Here is a 20,346-nt window from a genome sequence, read left to right as displayed (position 1 = left end):
TCCTGCCTTGTGCACCACGGAGCAGCTCTGCCCTTCGAGCGGGATTTATCAAAGTGCTGGGCAGTGGGACCTCGCCACCTCCTCTCCGCCTCCCTGCGAGAGCCTCGACTGCAAATCCCTCCCTGATTGCGGCCGAAAGAGAAAATAAAAGCGGTCTGTCTGACTTTGGTCAGCACTGATGGGGCCTTTCTGCAGCAAAGTGTGTTGGTTTTTCAATCCATCAGTAGCGTGACACAGCTAAAGTGCAGTGGTAAGATGTCTCAAAAAGCTGGTGCAAAAATGAGTCTCCCAAGTCTCATCTGGATGCTTGTAGGCACCAGTCTATTAATGGTGTCTTGTGTGAAGAGGATGCTGTGGAAACATTGCAAGCAGCCAGCTACACAGTTGTATAACTTGATAAATATAGTTCTGATGCTATCTTTGAAATATTTAGGCTGAGTAAAAAATCCAAAGTAAAAACGTCTGCTGGTTTGAAATGCAGCACTAGAAGGGAGTGGAGGGAAGCTGGCAAAAGGGATTTATGTCTCTTCTGCAGGAACAATGTCCTAGTATAAATCCCTTGTATTGTGTGTAATCACATAGGTTACACCTTTCGGTGGCCAAAGCATCCAGAATTCAGTTTTATCACTAAGCTTGTCATAAGAGACTGAAAGGACAAAGCTACATAAAGAAGCTGGCTGCCACCAGACTGGGGCACTGGCAGTAAAACCAACAGCACTTTCTCCTCTCCAGTTTTGAGCTGGCTTAAGGAAACAAACCAAAACCAAGTATTGGTTATTGCCAAAAGTCATTCTGTCTTTTTCAAATATGCTCACTCAGTTTTGTGCTGCACATTGATAACTTCTTCTTAATTCTGCTCAAATGATGCTTTCCAAAGTGAACTGCTTACACTTTTCTGAGAAGAAATTATAACGTATTCAATAACTTTTCTTAAATTACAAGAAGCAGGACAAAGCAATCTGAGATATTTTTAGCGTAATGTATTGATAAATGGAAATGTAAAACCAAGTGGATTGAAACAAGCTATATTTAAATTGTATTTAGGATTTTACAGCATTCTATTTTCCTTCAGATGCAACTGCATAAATACAAAAGGAAGAGATAAAGCCATATAAAAATTCAAACTAAAGCTGATTGAAAAATAAGGGGCTTATAAGAAAACACACTCTTGGTACAGGGACGGTTCCTGTGTTCCATCAGAACCTTATTTTTTTTCAGGAAATGTCATCACCAGCTGAAATCCAGAGACAGGCATATAAAGGGAGGAAAGCCTAGGGCAATATTTGAAAAGAAAGTTTCAGGGTGAGTAACAAAAGCTTTGTGCAGAAATTAAACCTCATTTGGGAACATATGAAGCCCCAGCGAGGGCTGGTGTGATGGGCAGGGCTGGTGTGATGAGCAGGTGATCAGGGCAAGGCATCTGGGTGTGCAATAAACAGGCTGAAGGAAAGCAGCCAGCATTTACTCAACAGTGGGAATTTGAGAAAAGACCTACAGACCCAGCCATATGCATCTCTACAGCTTGGACCCTGTTTTGAGACCTGGAAAATTCAGATATGCTTTGTTGGTTATGTATATAAAGAAAACATAACACATAATGAAGGGAAAGTGTGAAGCAAAGGCAGCACATGCATGATTTTTAACTCTTTCATCATCATTTGGATTTCCCCAAATCTCAGGATCTTTTAGTGTGACAAACAAAGGGCTCTTCTGGCCTCCTGGCCTCTCATCCTCCCATATTTCTCATGGCAATGAAAGCTGAAGTGCTATTGATTCCGAATGATTACTAAATTATTCATGTGGTCATACACGTCCAACAGCTGAGTTTAAAGACAGTCAGAATTAGGTATGTTGAACAAATTAAGAGATTTGGAAAGACTAGAAACATAGCATGTGGGCATGAACAGATAATGTAATAACACTGCACAGCTGACCTGCCTGTTAAGCATAAGAAATAGAATTGAATGCAGGAGTAGGAAGGAATGAGTTTAAATATTAAAGAGAGGCCAAAAAGACTCATTAAAACATGAACAATTTTTATTACACATTTGCTAGTAATCCAACCTACTTTTAATGAACAGATACAGCAAATTGCTGACAATGTTCAGTAAAATACAAAATACAATTTTTATGGCATTGATAGCAGTATTTTATAAAAGCAAGTCACTGTTGGTATGTTTTTGAGTATGATCTTCATAATATTCAGAACAACACTCTTATAAAGCATTTCCTCATAGTTGAGGGCTATAGTAAAATCTGTATGAGTATTGCTTATGCATGTGCAACTCTGAACTGTGATACGTAGGATCAGATATCAAACTGAACTATGCTAATTTATAGCCACTGAAGGTCTGATCTAGAAGCAACTATCCTCCCACCCTCCAAGAATTCCCCATATTATTAATTTAATAATTGCACTTCTTCAGCAGTCTAAGCACATGAGGGTTTTTCAATGCACTTATGAAAACACAAGTTGTATTCCAGCTGTCTATGACAGCTCTGCACAAGGTTCTCTGCTTTCTGGAGTTTGACTTGTCCTACAGTTCTTGCAGATCCTTGATTTCTTTTTCACAGGATCCGAGGTTGCAGAAAGCACTGAGTTTTGGCCTGGGTTCTCCTTATTTAGGCTCAGTCTCCTCTCAGTGTCTAATAGAACAACCTGGCCTGATCTCCTCACCTACCTGAAACAACAACCAATACTTATCAAACACTACACTTGCTTTTCATCTGTCAACACTTTCTTCTGCACGTGTTTTCCACCAAAGCCTTTCCCAGAGCTGTGAAGACCCTGTTTCTCTACCTCCACAGCTGCCACCTTGCTCTGATTTCTGCCTGGATTTTGTCATTGCAGATCTCCCTGAAAGAAGTCACTGCTCAGAAAGTCACTGCCCTCTCACACACTTTCCCTCTCTTGCCTCATCCCACAGTTCCACAGTCCTTCCTCCAGAAGCAGCCACCAGCAGCTCCACCTCCTCATCCTCACTGTGTATGGGCAGGCTCTTGCCCCTCCTTCTCAAGAGAGTTTCCTATGGATTGCATTATGCCTTTATTACGCATCAAAGTATTTGCATGACTCATGTGAAAGACGAGTGTTATTATTTTGTTTCATAGACGATAGCTCAGTCAGCTGAATCCAGCACCATTTGGATTATGAATAGCACAACCATTAATACACTGTGCTATACGCTCCAACATCCATTTTTTTTTCCAAAACAAATATTACTTGATTTCTGGTCTGATGCTTCATGTAATGACATACCAATTGTATAAGGAGTTTGTTTGGTGTTTTCAAACCTTGGGTATTTTCCCCACCAAAATTTGTATTGTGGCTGTGAAGATGGAGAGCAGCAGTTAGAAAGACTGCATTTTCATTGTCCTTTATTTTGCTAACCACTACAAAATTTTAAGCTTTTCTGCAAAAAGAAAATTTATGGTGCCCATAGAATCAAAACACGAGTGCTGCTGACTGAGTGAGCATTTGATCAATGCATCACAGCAAAGCTAAAGAGACAGGCTGAACAAGAGGTACAAGGTTTTAAACCAAGGCAGTAACATTGTTATGCTTACTTTGTGAGGCACTATTTTATATAACAGATCCTAATTCCACTCTAGGTGGATAACTACTGTGAATTATAATTTTATTTTCCACTTAGTGGAGCCTATTGATTTGGACTAGCTCTTGCCAGAGAACCAGTTTTGTAATAAAGGCAGTAAATTCTGATTTTGTGCTTGTTTGATAATTAATAGTGAGATGTCAGCAGCAGGAAAAAATGAAAGTATTTTTTTCCTCTGCAAGTTATAGAAGATGGGTTGTAAGACAATGACTTTATGCTGAGTGTCTAAGGCATCTTTTACTAAAATGAGTTCAGCAACTCAGTGGAGGTTCTGCTCTGTTTGGGAAGGTATGCGTGCAAGGCACTCCTGTTAACCAAGCATCCTTGGCCCCAGGCATAAATATACAGATAGTTATTACACTGGTAAGGATTTTTCCCTCCCAGTGGAGACACAGTTTTTTAGCAACAGCAATTTTCCCTTGTTGCTAAGGCAGTGGCAAAAATAGGTGTCCATGGGTGTCAGTATACATGCTAGTTATAAATATATATTATAATATACTTGGAAAAAAGAGGCACAGTAATGGAAATGCCGTGTAAACTTGACACTATTGAAGTATTTGTTTATCAACAGCTTCCAGTATTTAACAAGGATTAAAATACAAACAATAGCCTTGGCCTTAACTAAGCTAGAGCCACAGCTCTAACAGATGGCTGTGCCAGACAGGCTCTCAGCACAGACCAGACCTGAGCACCTCACAGCAGATGACGACGTGGGAGCCCTCACGACAACCCACCGAGACCAGCAAGGGGAATTGCCGTGTGCAGCCATGGAGCAGGGAGTGAAACCACAATCCAGCTGAGTAGCTGTGTGCTCAGAGAACACACGGCTACCTCCTTTGAAGTGGCTTACAGACCTAAATAGAGGATTAGGCCCAAGATTTACTGAGATGCCAGAGGATGCTCACATATTTCACTTATACCTTCTGCTGGACCAAATCTCCAAGGTCATCTGTACCAGAGCCAGGAGGTGAACCAAAGTGTCACTGTTACTTTCCCTTTAAGGTCAACTTCCAGCACAGATTCTGTGACCTGGATCTCCAAAAGGAGCTCCAACTGCAAGAAGTCATACTAGTTCAACCATCTTCCAGTCCAGGGGTTTCTGTACATCCCATTTCAGAGTACTTGCGTCATTGTGACATGCCAAGTGTGCTAGCTATACTGTCATTTTTCTCTGATTATTCAGAAAAAAATAAATAGTTTGACAAATGGGAATTGCATGACCCATACTACAAATAGCTAACTGTGAAATTTCTATGGCTAATTGGCATCTATTGTTAAAGTGACAAATGCATATTTGCCCTCTGTAGACCTTCCCACCTGTTACTCCATGGACCATCATACCATTTATGTGCTGCTAACAAACGGAAAGGTGCTTCACTTTCAGGGTGACTGGGCTTTGTCAGAAAATGAAGGTATTATTTTATAAGTGAATTTGTTACCCTAGTGAAAATTAGGGCAGCAGAATCACAGGAGTTGTATTAAGGCTCATGCTACCTGCACGTTGGCCCCCATCTCCCCCAGGCTGCAGTAAAAGAACCATGAAGAGATGTCTTGACTTTGCAGCACTTCCAATCCTTTCTTATCCTCCCAATGTCTTTCATCTCCTGTCCCTTCTTGCTCAGCCCTGTCACCCCAGGCTCACCATTGGCCCTCCTCAGGAGAAAGCTTCAGGTGTTTTTTTTTTTTCCTCTGATTCTTCCCACAGAGTACATCTACCACATAATGTCTGTGAATTATTTATGTGGTTGTACTCTCAACTCCAAGATCATCCAAGAAACCTGGCTACTGCATCTAACTGCAGTTCACTGCCTTCCAAGGGCATAAGATGCCAAGGTGATTCCTAAAATCTGCTGATATATGGAAGAGAGAATTTGAAAGAAGTAGGCTAACAGAAGTCAGTGTACTCTAAGGAGATTTCCTATAAACCACTAGCAATCAGGTTGGAGAGAGGGGGGAGAGAAGGAAGAGAGAGACGGGGGGAGGCAGGCAGGCAAGCTTGGTGACTTTCTTATTTATTTCATCCTTTAAAAAAGAAAAAAATTGCAAAACTAAAGAAGAAAATACTTAGAAGGCAAGGTTTCCATAGGAAAAAAATATTTTATTTTTTTAAGAACAAATTCAGTTTGAAACAGATGTGGAATGTGATTTTCATAATTTTCATTTTCTGGGAACTAATTGCAATGTGGAACTAAAGCAGATTTCAAACTTATGACCGGCTAGTTTTAATACAGAATGAAACAAACAAACAAACGAAACCAAAAAATAAAATTAAAAAAAAAAAAAAAGAAAAAGAAAGAAGAAATTATTTATAACTCAAGCATAATACTGTGTTACTTACAAACTGGACAAAGAAATTCTTAAATAAATATTCATGGTACACAATTTCAGCACAAATATGCGGCAATTTGGCAACCTTTTATATAATTTTTTCCTCAATACAGTGCAAAGGGGAATGACACTGCCTTTAAACAAGCTGTAGCTAAATACATTGCAAAATTCAAATTTTATACAAAACATCTTGCTCAGACTTTATAAAAAACCAACATTGCTCTATATACACAATCTGGTTAAGAAAAGCCTTTTTTATCTTGTTTTAATGTGGGTTTTTAAATTATTTAAAAATGTGAATAAGGCTACTGTAACACCCCAAATCCATATACAGTAAATCTGAACCTATTTACAGCATCTTCACTTAGACATGATGGTGCAAATTCCAATTTGGGTGACTAGGGATGATCATACAAGCAAGGCATTTACAGTAACTTTTCAAAGCTGGACCAACGTCAAAGAAAGGAACAGTTGGTAGATTGTCATAATTCTGCACCAGACACAAAACAGACGCACAGTACTTTTTTTTTTTCCATTGGTTGCAGGTTGCTCTTGAGCAATTAGTCTGATTTTTTTTCACAGTTTAGTATATAACTAGAATGTAGCCAACTGATGAAGCATAGATATGATTTAATAAAAATAAGGATCAGTAAGCCCATCTTTTCCCTTCCCCTCCCCCAAAATAAAATCTTAATGACTTACAAGAGAACCTTGTATGGATGGATTCATAGAAAAGAAGGGTTGTTGAAAAGAATTACATATGTACTGTAGTTAGTCACCATGGTAACCTTCCACAGAACCATGGGTTGGAATTTTTTTTGTTTTTTGTTTCTCTCTTTTGGGCCAACATCCCAACATTATCTTCAGGTTCAGAAAACAAAGAGAGTGATCATTTCTATGACAGATATTTTTCTTTTCTTTCTCTTTTTTTTCTTTTTTTTTTCTTGCAGGTGCTCACCAGAGGTCTGAGAACCCTAAAATGCTGTTGCTACATTTTCTTTCCAAATCAGAAAGCGAAGTGTTACCATAGTAACATGACTATGTTAGAAATGTCTATTTGCATAGCACATATAAAAGTAGAGGTTTTTTTTTTTTTATTTCCTCCCTAGGGTGGGAGCTTTAGGGGAATAGCCACGCTAAAGAGAAAACTTTAACCTGAAACCCCCCTCTACGAACCTCAACAAAATCTACAGAACACATCAGCCTGTAAGGCAAGGGAAAACACAACACATAAAATAAATGCCGGCACATCTTGTTGCTGTTAAATACGTGATGCAGTAACACTGAATTCCTGATATTTTGGACCTTATATTTTCTACTTTCTTCTTACAAGATGCTTTGGAATTTTTTTTTAAACTATGCTCCCACTGGTGGTTTAGGATAGCTGTTTTTTTTTTTTTTTCCAGAAGTAGTTTATTTTTAAAAAAAATGTGCGCATATGCATACATATATATACATACGTATGCATATATACTTATATATGTGTGTATATACATAGACACACACACACACATATATGGAAAATGATGACAAGTTAAGACTATGCAATTGCCGCAAATGAATTTCACATCTTCTGGTGTAGATTCTGTGCAATCTCAAAATATATATTAGTAAAAAAATCCAAACCAAAGGTAAGAAAGAATGAACAAAAGAAAAACTCTCACTTTATATCCCTTGTGTTCTATACACCTATTATAAATAAGACATATTTTCCTTCTCCATCTCAGTGTCATAATTTATTTTACCCTTATGGACTGCCAGAGGTTTGCCATATGTGCTTTAACTTTGCAACAGAGCACCAATGAACTGCTGTGTCAGTCAGTACCTACACTCACTGTGCAGGGACAGCACTACAATAAGCCAAAGTGCCAAAAGGGTCGGTCACAAAGAAATTCTGCCTTACTTTTAGAGATGAGCAAGGTTTTGTGGTTTGTTGTTTTGTTGTTTTCCCTACAACTTTATCAGTGATAGAATTACAGCTCTTTTGACCCACTGGCTTATAATCATCTTAGGCACTTGGCTCTCAGTTGTTTTCTTAAATGCTTTCCCTGTGTTTAGTATAATGTGATCGTATAGCAGCTGAGTCTGCTTAAAAGTCATCCAAGGCAGACTATGTTTTTGCTACAGCTTCAAAGCTGTGCATTTTATTGCCAGTACCACAACAGCCCTGCCCTAATACATCCTCAGTGGCCTGCTATTGTCTTGTCTTCTCCAGGCTTGTTGACTTACTAACAATACCCCTTTGTTCTACTGTATTGAAGGTACTATTTTTTTCTGCACAGTGGTATTTGATAACCGTGAATTCCTTCAAATGCAGCCTTAATCCACTGCACATGTTATTGTGTTTCCTGCTTGCCTCTTAAAACTTAGCATACCAAAGTGCTGTGCTACCTAAATGCATTTTTTTTTCTTCCCAGCTTCTATTTCTGAGGCAGCAATATTCAATTGCAACCTCAATCAGCCCTTCCCTCCACCACCCAGTCCTGCTCTTGACTTTGTTGACAGCCTAACTTTTTGGCTGGAAGGCTCCTTACTATCAAACACAATTTTTATAAATGCATTACCCATTCGAGTGAGGCTGCTGTAGCAGATGGATGGAGTGCGGATCTCCAAACATTAATGTTCCATTAGTGATTCAGGAGGTGGAGTGAAAGGAAATCTTATGTGAAGGATGGCAGAGCCCCGGTTAACAGAAACAAATGGAACAGTGACGGACTAAAAGCAAGAGAACTTTAACAAGTCTTACTTAGACACCAAGGTCTGTGTGACAAATCCAATACGCACTGAGAGAGACACACAAAAGTCAGAAGATTGCATTTCAAGCTTGATATATCCTAGAGCACCTTCCCAGGATGCCTAGAGCTATTAACATCCACGGATTGCTCCATCTTCCCTTGGCTTTTGTACATGCCTGAATGCCCACAGCACATGGCTTTGAGGATGATGAATGTAACAAGAGTACAGCAATCAGAATGGGCATCTTCTACAGAAAAGTCTTCCAGCTTTTAGTGAATACTTATTCACCGAGATAGGGATTCTACAGACTAGGTAAGCTGTCCAGCTCGCGTCGGTTCCTGGAGAAAGAGCTGTTGCCTTCTCCCCCCTGTGCTTAAGTCAATGCTAGCGCACAAGGCGTCATCACAAACCCCAACAGAAAGCATTTGACCAGTGAGTTTCCTCTATGACTCAACTGTACCACAGAGCTGGTTGTGTGTTCCTCAGACCTTGTAATAAATGTTTGCTGGACTCTGAGGAGGCATCTCTTGAACTATGTACACCGGATGTCCATAGTCGCCGCTGACCTTTTCATAGTGGGGGCAAAAGACACTGTCTGCAGTCCTTAGAGGAATGATAATGTCACTGGGCTCAGAACCATTGTTGTTGCCACTGCGTTTTGGGGTGGCTAATGTACTAAGTGATAGAGTTGTCGTGTGTTGCGGGGAATGCTTCCTGTGTCTTCTCCGGTACTTCAACAAAAGAACCACCAAAGTGATGATGATGACGATGAAAATGATGCACCCTGATGCAATCCCTGCAAATAAGGCCACCTCTGAACCCAGTATACTGGAATGCCCAGCCTTACTGCCATCTGTGCTAGATCCTGGAAAGAACGGAAATACAATAGACAAAAGTTATTGCCATCCTGTGACCCATTTACGTTGCTTAAAAATGTGTAGAGTAAGCAAGACTGGAAGAATTAACTGACAGCTAAACTTTGACAAACCAATTACCCTGTTAGATAGCTAAATGCAAACAGCCAAAGTCAGCAATCGATATAAAGCAAGACTTTGTGCCTGTTGGTCTCACTTTTGTGTTGCTCCCAAACCACCCTGTTTCATACATCATCATCCATCAGCGGCGAGAACTGTCACTGACAAGGCAGCCTTTGATGCACACAGCATCTTTTAACAGATGCAGGCCAGCCCCAGGCACAAGAGAGGGGTGGGATAGGACTGGAAGGGAAAATAACACAGGGAAATTACAATTCTCAGAACAACTGGTACTGTTCAGAGCCACGCTGTTCCCTCTGCTATTTTATCTTTCACATATTGATTTAAGTTAAACCATCCTTAGTGCCTCTTTACAGGGACTCCTCTTGCTTGGAAATGAAACTAAGGAGCTTGAGGCAGCATGGGAGACAGGCAGAATGCTTATGGCATGTCTGTTAGTATTAGCTTACATTTACTTAAAAGAAAACAACACCACTCATTTGGTAGTCAGGAAAAGCTTACGTGCTGAACAGCCTGTTGAATATTTGCTGCTTATCACACCATCATATTATTTGTCACAAAAATTACATGAATGCTCATTGACACTTTTTCACTTTTAAGTTTTAACATATTTCCCTCTCTTGATGTTCACTCACAACGGAAAAATGATGCAGATACTATATTCACATAATTGTTAACTCTTCCCACCAAAGCCTCTGCAGGGATCAGCTGAAGCCACTTACTGTATCAAAGATTCACTAGCGCAGTAATTAAAGACCCAGCTGGCAAGAAAATCTTGTGGCCTTTTTTGGGAAACCCAGAATCACCTGTCAGCAAAGTTTTGCTTTGTAGCATTACTAATTACTGAATTTTATTCTGGACAGTTTGAGTCTTAAGAGTTAGGCTTTCTCTTGTTCACCCTATGAGTGAAATACATCCTGAAGATATTTTTTTTGAATAATCTATTTATTTTGCTTAGATAATTATTGAAAAAAAATAAAACAAAACCCCAAAACTTTACATTTAGTAGAAGACCAGCCATACATGTCTAGACTTCATATGGTCAGCTAAAACATCAGGACATTAATTATAGATGCCCTGAAATATACTTTATAAATGGCTGTCAAGAACCACTTGATAATGTATTATGCGGGAAGAGAAAGAGACTCGATCATCTGCCAGAGTACTAAATGTAAGGCAGCACTGACCACTGTAAAGCTGCTTAGCAAATGCCCTATCCAGAAATTTTCCTGTAAATGAGAGACACTGTGACAAGATGTAATTAACTTCTACAGCAGAGTGGAAGAGGGGAGAGAGCAGCTGTTGCCATAACTTGCAGCTCCCACACACTATCCACCGGGGCAATCAGAACTGGCTTTTGCTTCATCTCACGATGAAAACATTTGCTTTTCTAGGATGTTAATAGTAAAATAAAACATTTGGGGACAAAGGAGGAGAAGATGCTCCAGGGCAAAGTCCCACCACACCTACCTGAGTGGTCCTTCACAAAGGGGCTGGTGGTGGAACTCTTCCCGTTGGTGCCAGCTTCCTGCTCGGGGCGCTTGGTGGGATCCGTGTACCGGGGCTGCCCTGCTGAGTTGGGATCTGGGGAGAGAAAGAGGACTCATGCAGCTTTGGCACTTGATGGTATGGAGCCTCACAAGCTGGCTCTAGGTACCTCGTGAGACACAAATGGTTTAAACAGAAGAACCTTTATGCAAAGGACTGGGAGATATAAGAACGTAATTTCCCTTTTAAAGCAAAATGGTTATATTAGTTATTTCAGGTTTAAATTGTGAGGCCATCTGCAGAAACTATAGGGTCTCCTGTAATTGGCAAGAAAAGCTTAGCAGATGACATTTCAGTTTAACTGAGGAAGTTGATTGACTACTAAACCAACTTCTACTTAGAAGAATAATGCTTTCTTCCTGCACAATAGGTTATCTATATGTGAAAAGAGACAATGAACAAAAACCTCTCTGTAATCAGAATTCATAACAAGCAAACTATAGAAATATTAGCTTCCCTCTTTTCATGTATTTTAAATAATTCTGAGCAGCAGAGTTGTGGCTTTTGTTTTTAAAATAAAAATAAAAATGACTGAAACACACTACTCCCAGGTGACCTTTCCTTCTAGGGATCTCTCCAATGAAGAGATCTTATTACACTAACCCTCCTTCTGTAGAAATCTGTCAGTAGCCGAGGAAGAGAAAATAGGCTGTGCTTTCAGACTATAAGGGAGGAATGACCACACTAGGCTTGACTGCCTCTCTGCTCTACGCTGCCTAAAGAAGCCTGAAAACTAAAAAGGACATTGAGACCGATCAAAGTGATTTCATGAAACAGCAGATGGTCTTTACCTTGTCCAACTTTCATGAGGATCTTCATGGTTTTTGTCTGGCACACCCCTCCCTCCTGGTTATCCAGGCCCTCCAAAGACCCATTTGATGTTGCTGATTAAAAATAAAAGAAAAATAAATAAAAATAAAAATAAATAAAAATCAGGAAATCAACAGGCAAAGTGATGTGAATATGAGTGTCTGAAAGCAGGGATCTTTCAATCTACCAGGACCTGTTTTGGTTGCTCGGGCTGACCTATGGAAAGTTGTGAAATGTTGAAAGCCAAAGGAATGAATACACTGGTAAGCTGTACAATATATACAAATGGAGGAATGTGTTATCAAGGTTTCAAATTTACCCAGCAGCCTTTTATTTTCCTATGCACAATTGACTGACTGACTGACTTGGACAAAAACACACCATCTTGCTAAAAGGTGATGGAGTCAGTTGAAAAGGAAGCTCTGGCAGGCTCAGAGGAGAAAAGCACTGAAAAAAATCACTCTTTTTTTCCCCCTCCCAACAATATCTTTATAATCACCACGTTACACCTGCTTCCTCTATTACAAATCTCCTGCTGGAATAAGTGAACGCATACAAAAGACCCAGGTGAAAGCTAAGATTCTGAACTGATTGGAAAACCATTTAATATTTTAAAGCACAATCTCACTTTTCTCAGCACTGAGGAGCCTCTGTGGGGGCGGGTGGCAAAGGGGAGTACGCTCTACTCTCAGGGAAACCTTTCAGCTCCCACAAACAACGGGCTGCTTTCCCCTGTGTCCGCATTGTTCTGGCTTATCTAGGTGCCAGCCGGAGCCACGCGATCCGGGTGCAGGCTGACACTGCCGTGCCATGCTCCACTCCCTTGGAGAACCCACAAGGCTGAATCACGGCGCATGGGTGCGCCGCTGCCGCCCCAGCCAGCTGCTGGTTGCAAAACAGCTGCTGGCAAAGGATTCAGCAGCTCCTCAGCAGTTGGTATTGCAGCCACTGCACTGCACTGGGCCTCCAGCCACCATGAGCGGGGCACAGCTGCAAACGGTGGGCTCTGGATTCACTACGCAGGGAATGCACCGGGGGTTTCCTGCCCTGGTTGTCCTGGGGATGGAAATTTCACTGTCATTTCTTGGAGTTGTTTATCTGAGGCCCAAAATAAACTTATGAGAGGGCACACTGGGCCGCCAACTGGAGAAAACAAATGGAAAATGGGATGTCAGGGAGCTCGCTGCTTGGCTTGGCGTGGTGGTGGTGGTGGTGAACTGCTTAAGCAGCACATGCCTCCCTCTGCCCCTCTCCTTTCAGCCTGTGGGCTTTACACTCTTCAGGTCTTTGTTTTTAAGTCTCGCTCCTTCTCTTTCACCTTCCTTGGGGATTTTCTTTCAAATGCAGTCTATGTATATTTCCTTTTTCCTTCACAATGTCTTCCTACCCCCATGGCAGTATTTTTCTTGCTCTAATCTTCTCTCTAGCCGTAAAGATATAAACCCCATACTGCTGAACCCTGCTTCCTAGCCTTTGATCTGAGTCTTGTTTTTGTTCCACTTCTGACTCTTTTGTGACCAACTCGAATTACAGCCACCATACAAACTTCCCAAACTGTGCTTTTTTTTCCTAAAACTCCCCTCTCCTAATTCGTGGTCCCTCCCAGTTCCTCCTCTTGCTCCCTCCCCCCTGTAAAAACATGACAATAGCTGTATGGCAAAAAGACTTTTCAAAATACAAAAGAGCACATTGAGTAATTTAAGATAAAAGCTGATCTGAAATGTGTCACTGCATTGCCAGGCTTGGAAAATAATGGAGACATATAGTTTTGTTTTCTTTTGTTTTTTTTTTTCCAGAGGGGAAAAAAAAAATCAATACCAAGAACCCATCCTGGACATAAATCAAACGTGTCTTTGCTGAAAGTGTTTTTTATGATCTATTTGCCAATGTACCAGCACAAGGACACAGAGAAAAAATGCAGTAAATAGAAATACCAAAGCTGAGCACCAACTGAACGTACAAATAATAAACACTGACTTTGTCTTGTGGTTTTGTTATTTGATTCTTTTTTTAATAGAGCCGAAGGGAATCACATCTCCTTAAACACCTTCTACTTGATTTTAATTGACTAGAATGCTGCTTCTTCTGAACACCAATGCCTTTTTATTCTTTAAAGGCCTATCCACTTAACCCATGGAGCAGGAGACCTCACCAGGATGCAGAGGATGCAGTCTGACCTCAGAACAGAATAAGAAAGTAAGATGAAAAAAAAGAATGCAAAAATTACTTCAAATACAGTCTCCAAATGGGAAGACCCAGATGTACAATGAGTCTGGTTGTGTGCCTACGCCAGCGCAATCCGCCTCGCTTGCTTGCTAAAAGAATGCTTTCAGAGCTTTGATGTCAGATGAATGAATTTGCAGAAGTATTCACTTTTTCCACAGTTCTTCAAGGGATTTTAGGAAAGCCTACGTTGTAGCTCAGAGTACAGACTGCTACGTCCTGAGGAACAGGGAATTTTCAAAGAGAAGCATTTCAGTGACAAAGCAAGTCTCCTTCTCAGCTTTTCCTGTAATTAAACTGACAATTACCCAAGGCCACTGGAGGAAATTATTTTTCGAAATTCATTAAGACTACCGAAATACAACCTTGCGTATCCCTAGTGTACCAGGAAGAAAGTGGGTAGCTTTAAACACATCGTTTTAAGCTTTGACAAGCTTCACTGAGAAAAAGAAGTAATCTGGGACAGCAGAGAAAACACAGTTTCATACTGCTAATGCCCCTTGACAGTGCAGTGTGCAGAAGTCAAACAAGGGAGTGAGTATGAAATATTCCTCAAACACTTGCTGCGGCCTTTCTATATTGATTTCCAAATGAAAATTACACCCACTGTCATTTTAGCTCCTCCACTGCATCCACACCTCTGTGGGAAAGTGACCCAGAACTTGCAGCTCTGCTCACACTGAAAGGATATCCAAAAAAAAAAAAAAGTGCCCCCGATAGGAGTTTTGGATTTAAACACAAATGTAACACAAGTTTTGGTACCAAAATGGAAATGTTATCCTCCAGTGTGTTTATATAATCAGATTTTAAACTTTCTATCCAATTTATTCTTATATGCATCTATCTATCTATCTATCTATCTATCTATCTATCTATCTATCTATCTATCTATCTATCTGTGTAAAAGAACAAGGTTTTTTTACATTTTGGTCTAAATATGGATATATTTTAAAGTCAATTACTTAGATGAGTTACCATACAAAGCCCTCTGCTAAGAAGACTAAATACTTAAATATTAACATTAATAAGCATAACTAATTATTAATATGAAGTTTCTCATTAGTATTAGTATGTTCTCAGGATCCCACACTTCACTTTCTATTAATACAGCAATACAAATGAACATAGAAGCAAGTAAAATGTTGCTAAACAGGTAGCAAAATATTTTTAAATCTTTTGATGGTTAAATACCTCTGATTTTCTGAGACCTGTCCTGCTCCACTGGTGTCAACTGCAAAACTAATAATTACAGCCAAAACCACATTAAATTATTCAACAGTTTGTCTATACCTAAAAAAACCCATATGTATTTGTGCTAAAATCTCTACTAATTTTAAGACTTTCTAACAAAAATTGTAATAACTTATAGGCCATTTTTACAGCAGTTTATCAGACACTGTTTGTCTGTATTGCTTCAATACAACATCACCTGCCATTTTATAAGGAATGCAAGTTTAGCTTTTCAACATTCAGAAAACACTTATCTGTTATGAAATTATGGTTTAAGAGTCTTGCTGATACATACCTACTTTAGAGAAGCTAGTATACATTTGCAGGTTCATAACACACTACTTTAACATCTCCTCCTCCATACACACGGGAGAAATTAAATTATTCAGACCAAAAAACCTCATTCTGATCTGCCTCCCCCTCTTTGAAATACATGAATTGTATAAAAACAAACAAAACCCCCAACAAAACAAACAAATAAACAAAAAAGGCTGGAACTCATGTAAATCAATGTATAATGTTTTACATTTATTAGCTTTTAAAACTCCACAAGTGCTGTTTATTGTACAAAGTGCATTAGTCATAAATGCAGAGGAAGGGAGTCAGTGAGCATAGCAGAGTCAGCTGACAAGAACAGTTCCTGGCTATGATTCTTATACTGTCCCCATGGAGAGGAAGTAATATTACATTTTAATATGTCTTCATTTGATTGTTATTACTCTGCCTCCCAGGAGGCCACGCCACTGCATGGATCATGGCTGTTTTCAACCTACCAGGTTGGTAACATTGCTCTAATCAGACAGAGAATTAAGCTGCTGGATTTGTGCCTGCATATAGCTTTTCATTCACAAAGAGATTAGCAATGAAGGCATAGTCACAAAAATTCAACTTCCTTCACTCCTAAAAACACACATTAGTTAAAAAATGAAAAAATGCTATCACAATTACTTAAAACAGCAGCAGACAAAAATCTCAGTCTTTTAATTCTGCTGCACTTATTATCCACAGTTTCATGTTTTAGGATTATGAAAAACATTACCTATTTGCAAATTAAATGACATATGCTTTGAACCAACACAACTTTAAAACACATCTATTTCTAGAGCTTGAACATGAAATGGACTACATAGCTGATGAGAGAAATGATCATCGTATTTAATTTTCCTGTGAAAACTAAATGGACCTTAAACCACAGACTATAGGAACAAATGAGTGATGTCAACTGATGGGCAAGGGCAAAATTGATTTTGTCCCTCCTTAGTGTGCTGGTCAAAAAAAGTCATTTGGCAATATAATAAAGACACATCTCTGATGAGGTCGTGAAGAATTAATTACTGCTGATGTGGATCTTTTAATAGCAAATTGAGAATTACAAGTTTTTTAGGGGCAGATGAGTAGTATCCAGTAGTAGTGATTTTCACAGTTTTTGTTCATTAAATACTGCTTGAATACTGCATCAGAAAATAAATTTCTCAAAATCAGAATAAAATCAAATCAATTAATACTACCCATTTCTACTTTTCCCCTGCTGTGCTTAGAAAAAGAATGAAAAAAACAACAAAAATCCACACAAGCTTTAGATCCAACAGCAGTAAGAAGTTATTCTTAAAGCAAAGTTGCACTCCATCTCACATGCACTCTCAGGATTACTAATACATGAAAAGTTTTTGAGAGTTTTTTATTTTATCAAGTAATAGAACACTATTTTGGCCAGGCATCATTGTTTGTGCTCTGCTTTCATCTGCTTTTGGTCCTTTTAATGATCCTCTTAGTAAAGCACTGAATAAATAATTCTTCTTTTCCATAAATTTAGATAATTTATGGGAGAGGTTTAAGAACACCAGAAATCACACACTGCAAAACCACAAATCACTGATCACAACAGGGAAGTTGTTTTGAAACTACCCATGGATGAAAGAACAAGATAGCTGAGAGAATAGAAAGTGTTTTAATTAAATGAAATTTAATTCTGCCCCCCCAGTAACAATGCCAGATCTGCATGGTCATCTGAAACAACAAAAAAAAATTTGTTCAGGCCTCTCACCAAAGAACAGGTAAACTTGGCACACATTACTCTGGGTGAGCTGAAAAATATTTAGAGAGAAGAGAAATACACTAGTTTCAAATACTAGCAACTAATGCTTTCCCTTCTCTTGTAGTGATGAAAAGATTGACACTGAAACCTTCACTTTTTTTTAAAAATTAAACGGTCTTCTGAAATTTAACTGTCAGCAGTCCCAAACCTGGACCGTAAGTACTAAAATGTAAATGCATTATGAACATTTGAATGGAGTGCTGTTATGTGTTGACTGTTTTTTATCAGCAGACAATAAAATCAAAACTTTCTACTGATCTTCTAGAGACAAAGAAATGATCCTAAAAATAAACAACCAAAAGGCCCAACAAATAAAAAACCTACTGAATTTGCCCAATATAATTTAGGACTCCAAGACTGTAATGAAAAATGTATAAAAGCAGCTTACCAATAATATTGCTTTTTCTTAACGTCTGGTTTTTATTTGCAAAGGCAAGGTGGCAGAATTTTGAGGAGTTTCTCAGCCTAAAAACCATTAAAAAACCTCTCATTCTACCTTACTCCATGAATTGTTTCAAATAGATTTTTTCCCTTAAACTAGGGCTCATGAAGTGTTTACAAATACTCCTGATGCCAGCCTTTTTTCCTGTCTATCCACATGTGAGGCAGAGCTTCAATGAGAGGGAAAGGACAAGAATTCTCTACTTCTTCACTTTGCATTCTTGCTTTTTAAATTAAGTCCTATGCTGCGTGTCTCAGGATTTATATATAAAGAGGATCCACAAATTATATTTTCTACAGCAAGTAAGCAACAATGCCCTCCCCAGTCAAGCTAAAACCAGAACAAAATAAAGCAAAATAAAGAACAAGCCTCTTTTTGCCAGGAAGAAGCAAAGCCTCTGCAGCAAAACTTTGTAAGTCACTTTTCTAACCACTGCTCTGAAATGTGTTTTGTCCAACTGTGAATAGCGCGACCTGAGGTACTTAGATGGGACTCATGATACAAGGGTATTTATATAATTCCCCATTAAAGTCTCCACTCGTATTCATATGTTAAGAGAGGAACAGATTCTATTCCTGTTTCAATGTTGTTTTGAGGGTGCAATGTGGAGGACACAATCAAGACAGAGCCAATCAGTTTTTTACTGTAATATACTTTGGTATATACCAGCTGTATGATTCCAGGGACATCTCTGGAAATCCACAGACTCTCCTTCCCACATCTCATGTCATCCAACAGCACAAAACAGGGACAGAGTTGTAAAGTTTCCTACAGAAACTTTATATAACTTTAATAAAATAATTCCTATCAGGATTATTTTATTAATTCCAGGGAGGCATGGCACCAAGCAAGAAAAATATACGCAGTAAAAAAAAAAAAAGCTGCTTCTGTCAACAAAGTCTTTCCATAAAGGGAAAAAGAGACAGTGAGAGAGCTGGAAAATATAAATAAAAGCTGTGAATTCTGACTGGTTGCTGCTGCCTATCATTTTAAAAACACCACCACTTTCTCACTGAGTTAAGGAATACCACAGCTGAAGTGTAGTGAACAGTAAACTATTTGCTGAATTATTATCCATTACTGAAGGTCACAGGTTCCACCCACCCACAACAAAATCCTCATTGCTTTACTGCTGTCAAGTGCAGTGCACCCTGTTCCAAAACTCCCTGGGAATGATTTAGAGATATATAAAACCAACCCATCTCAATACTGTATCCCTATGAACGACGAGTCTTTCATTACAGTTAAGCATTTCTAAAAGAATTTCAGTTTTATATTTCACATACTCTGAGAAATGTTGTCAGATAATGATCCACTGCACACATGGTTGCTTCTAGTTTACATAAACAAATTATATATTTGTGAGTGCTGAAGTAACTGTGGCAGATGTAAGCCCACTAATTATGATGTATTTAGTGTATACCCAAAAGTATGCATCTAAAACAGATTACTAGTTAGTTGACTTCACCATTCACAGACAGGTATTACACAAATTTATCCTCTCTCCCAGCATGCTACTGAGAAAAGCTTTTCATGGATGGAGAGAAGTGTCTCCCACCACCACAGCAAGCTTTGCTTTACAGTTCAGCTGAACAGAACTAATAGAATTAGTTAGCATTCAAGTTACACTGATTGTTGCTAATGACAAGAGGGCTTGATGGAAACAAAAGCAGAAGCTTCAACATTAAATGAGGACCTACTTTCTGTGTCATACAAATTCAACCTCACTCTACAAGCATGTTCACCTGCCTTGAAAATCTCTTTTTTTTGTCTGTGGCACTTGGATAAGAAAGGGTTATAGTGAAAGTTCATATTAAATAAATAACAAACCTCTTGCTCAGTCTACTGTCACTAATTGCATGCAATGATATTAATGACCCAGTAATTGCTGTACGAGTAGCACTGAAGTGGAAAACATCATTTTGAGGCAGAGTTCATCTCTAGGTGGTAGGACTTCACCAGTGACTGAGTTAATGCCTAGTGACAGTTTAGAATATAACACTACAGATGAGAAAATGTGCCAGTCTCACGGTTATAACAGTTTAGATGGACATGATGTTATTTGCTTTGACCACACAGAGTCTAGGAGTAACCCCAATAAAGTACCACAGTCAGACTTTGCCCTGTAGATGAACCTCATTCCTTTCAGGGGAGATGCTCTGTACTATAACAATCTAGAGCAATTTTCCACATGTTTGCTTCAATAAAAGAATACCTTCATCTCCTGCTTTTACATGTAGCACAACAAAAGTGTGCTTTATTGCAAAACACAAAAAGCTATTTACATCATCTAACTATCCTTCAGCAACACAGAGTTTGGCACCT

At 39.1% G+C, this 20,346-nt stretch overlaps 1 protein-coding gene across 1 annotated transcript in view; it reads right to left on the bottom strand.

Annotated features, from left to right (window-relative positions):
• Positions 1-2,019: 2,019 nt before the first annotated feature.
• EFNB2 (ephrin B2) overlaps positions 2,020-20,346 on the bottom strand; it is a 49,156-nt gene continuing 30,829 nt past the window's right edge. Inside the window, exons 3-5 of the mRNA XM_036386184.2 lie at positions 12,013-12,105; positions 11,144-11,257; positions 2,020-9,543 (exon numbers count right to left, since the gene is read on the bottom strand). Of these exons, the coding sequence (XP_036242077.1) occupies positions 9,161-9,543; positions 11,144-11,257; positions 12,013-12,105 (590 nt within the window). The 3' untranslated portion in view covers positions 2,020-9,160. The remainder of the gene's footprint in view (positions 9,544-11,143; positions 11,258-12,012; positions 12,106-20,346) is intronic.

This window comes from Molothrus ater, chromosome 2 (genome assembly GCF_012460135.2).
Source record: "Molothrus ater isolate BHLD 08-10-18 breed brown headed cowbird chromosome 2, BPBGC_Mater_1.1, whole genome shotgun sequence".
NCBI lineage: Eukaryota > Metazoa > Chordata > Aves > Passeriformes > Icteridae > Molothrus > Molothrus ater.
This window is presented reverse-complemented; position numbering and strand designations above follow the sequence as displayed.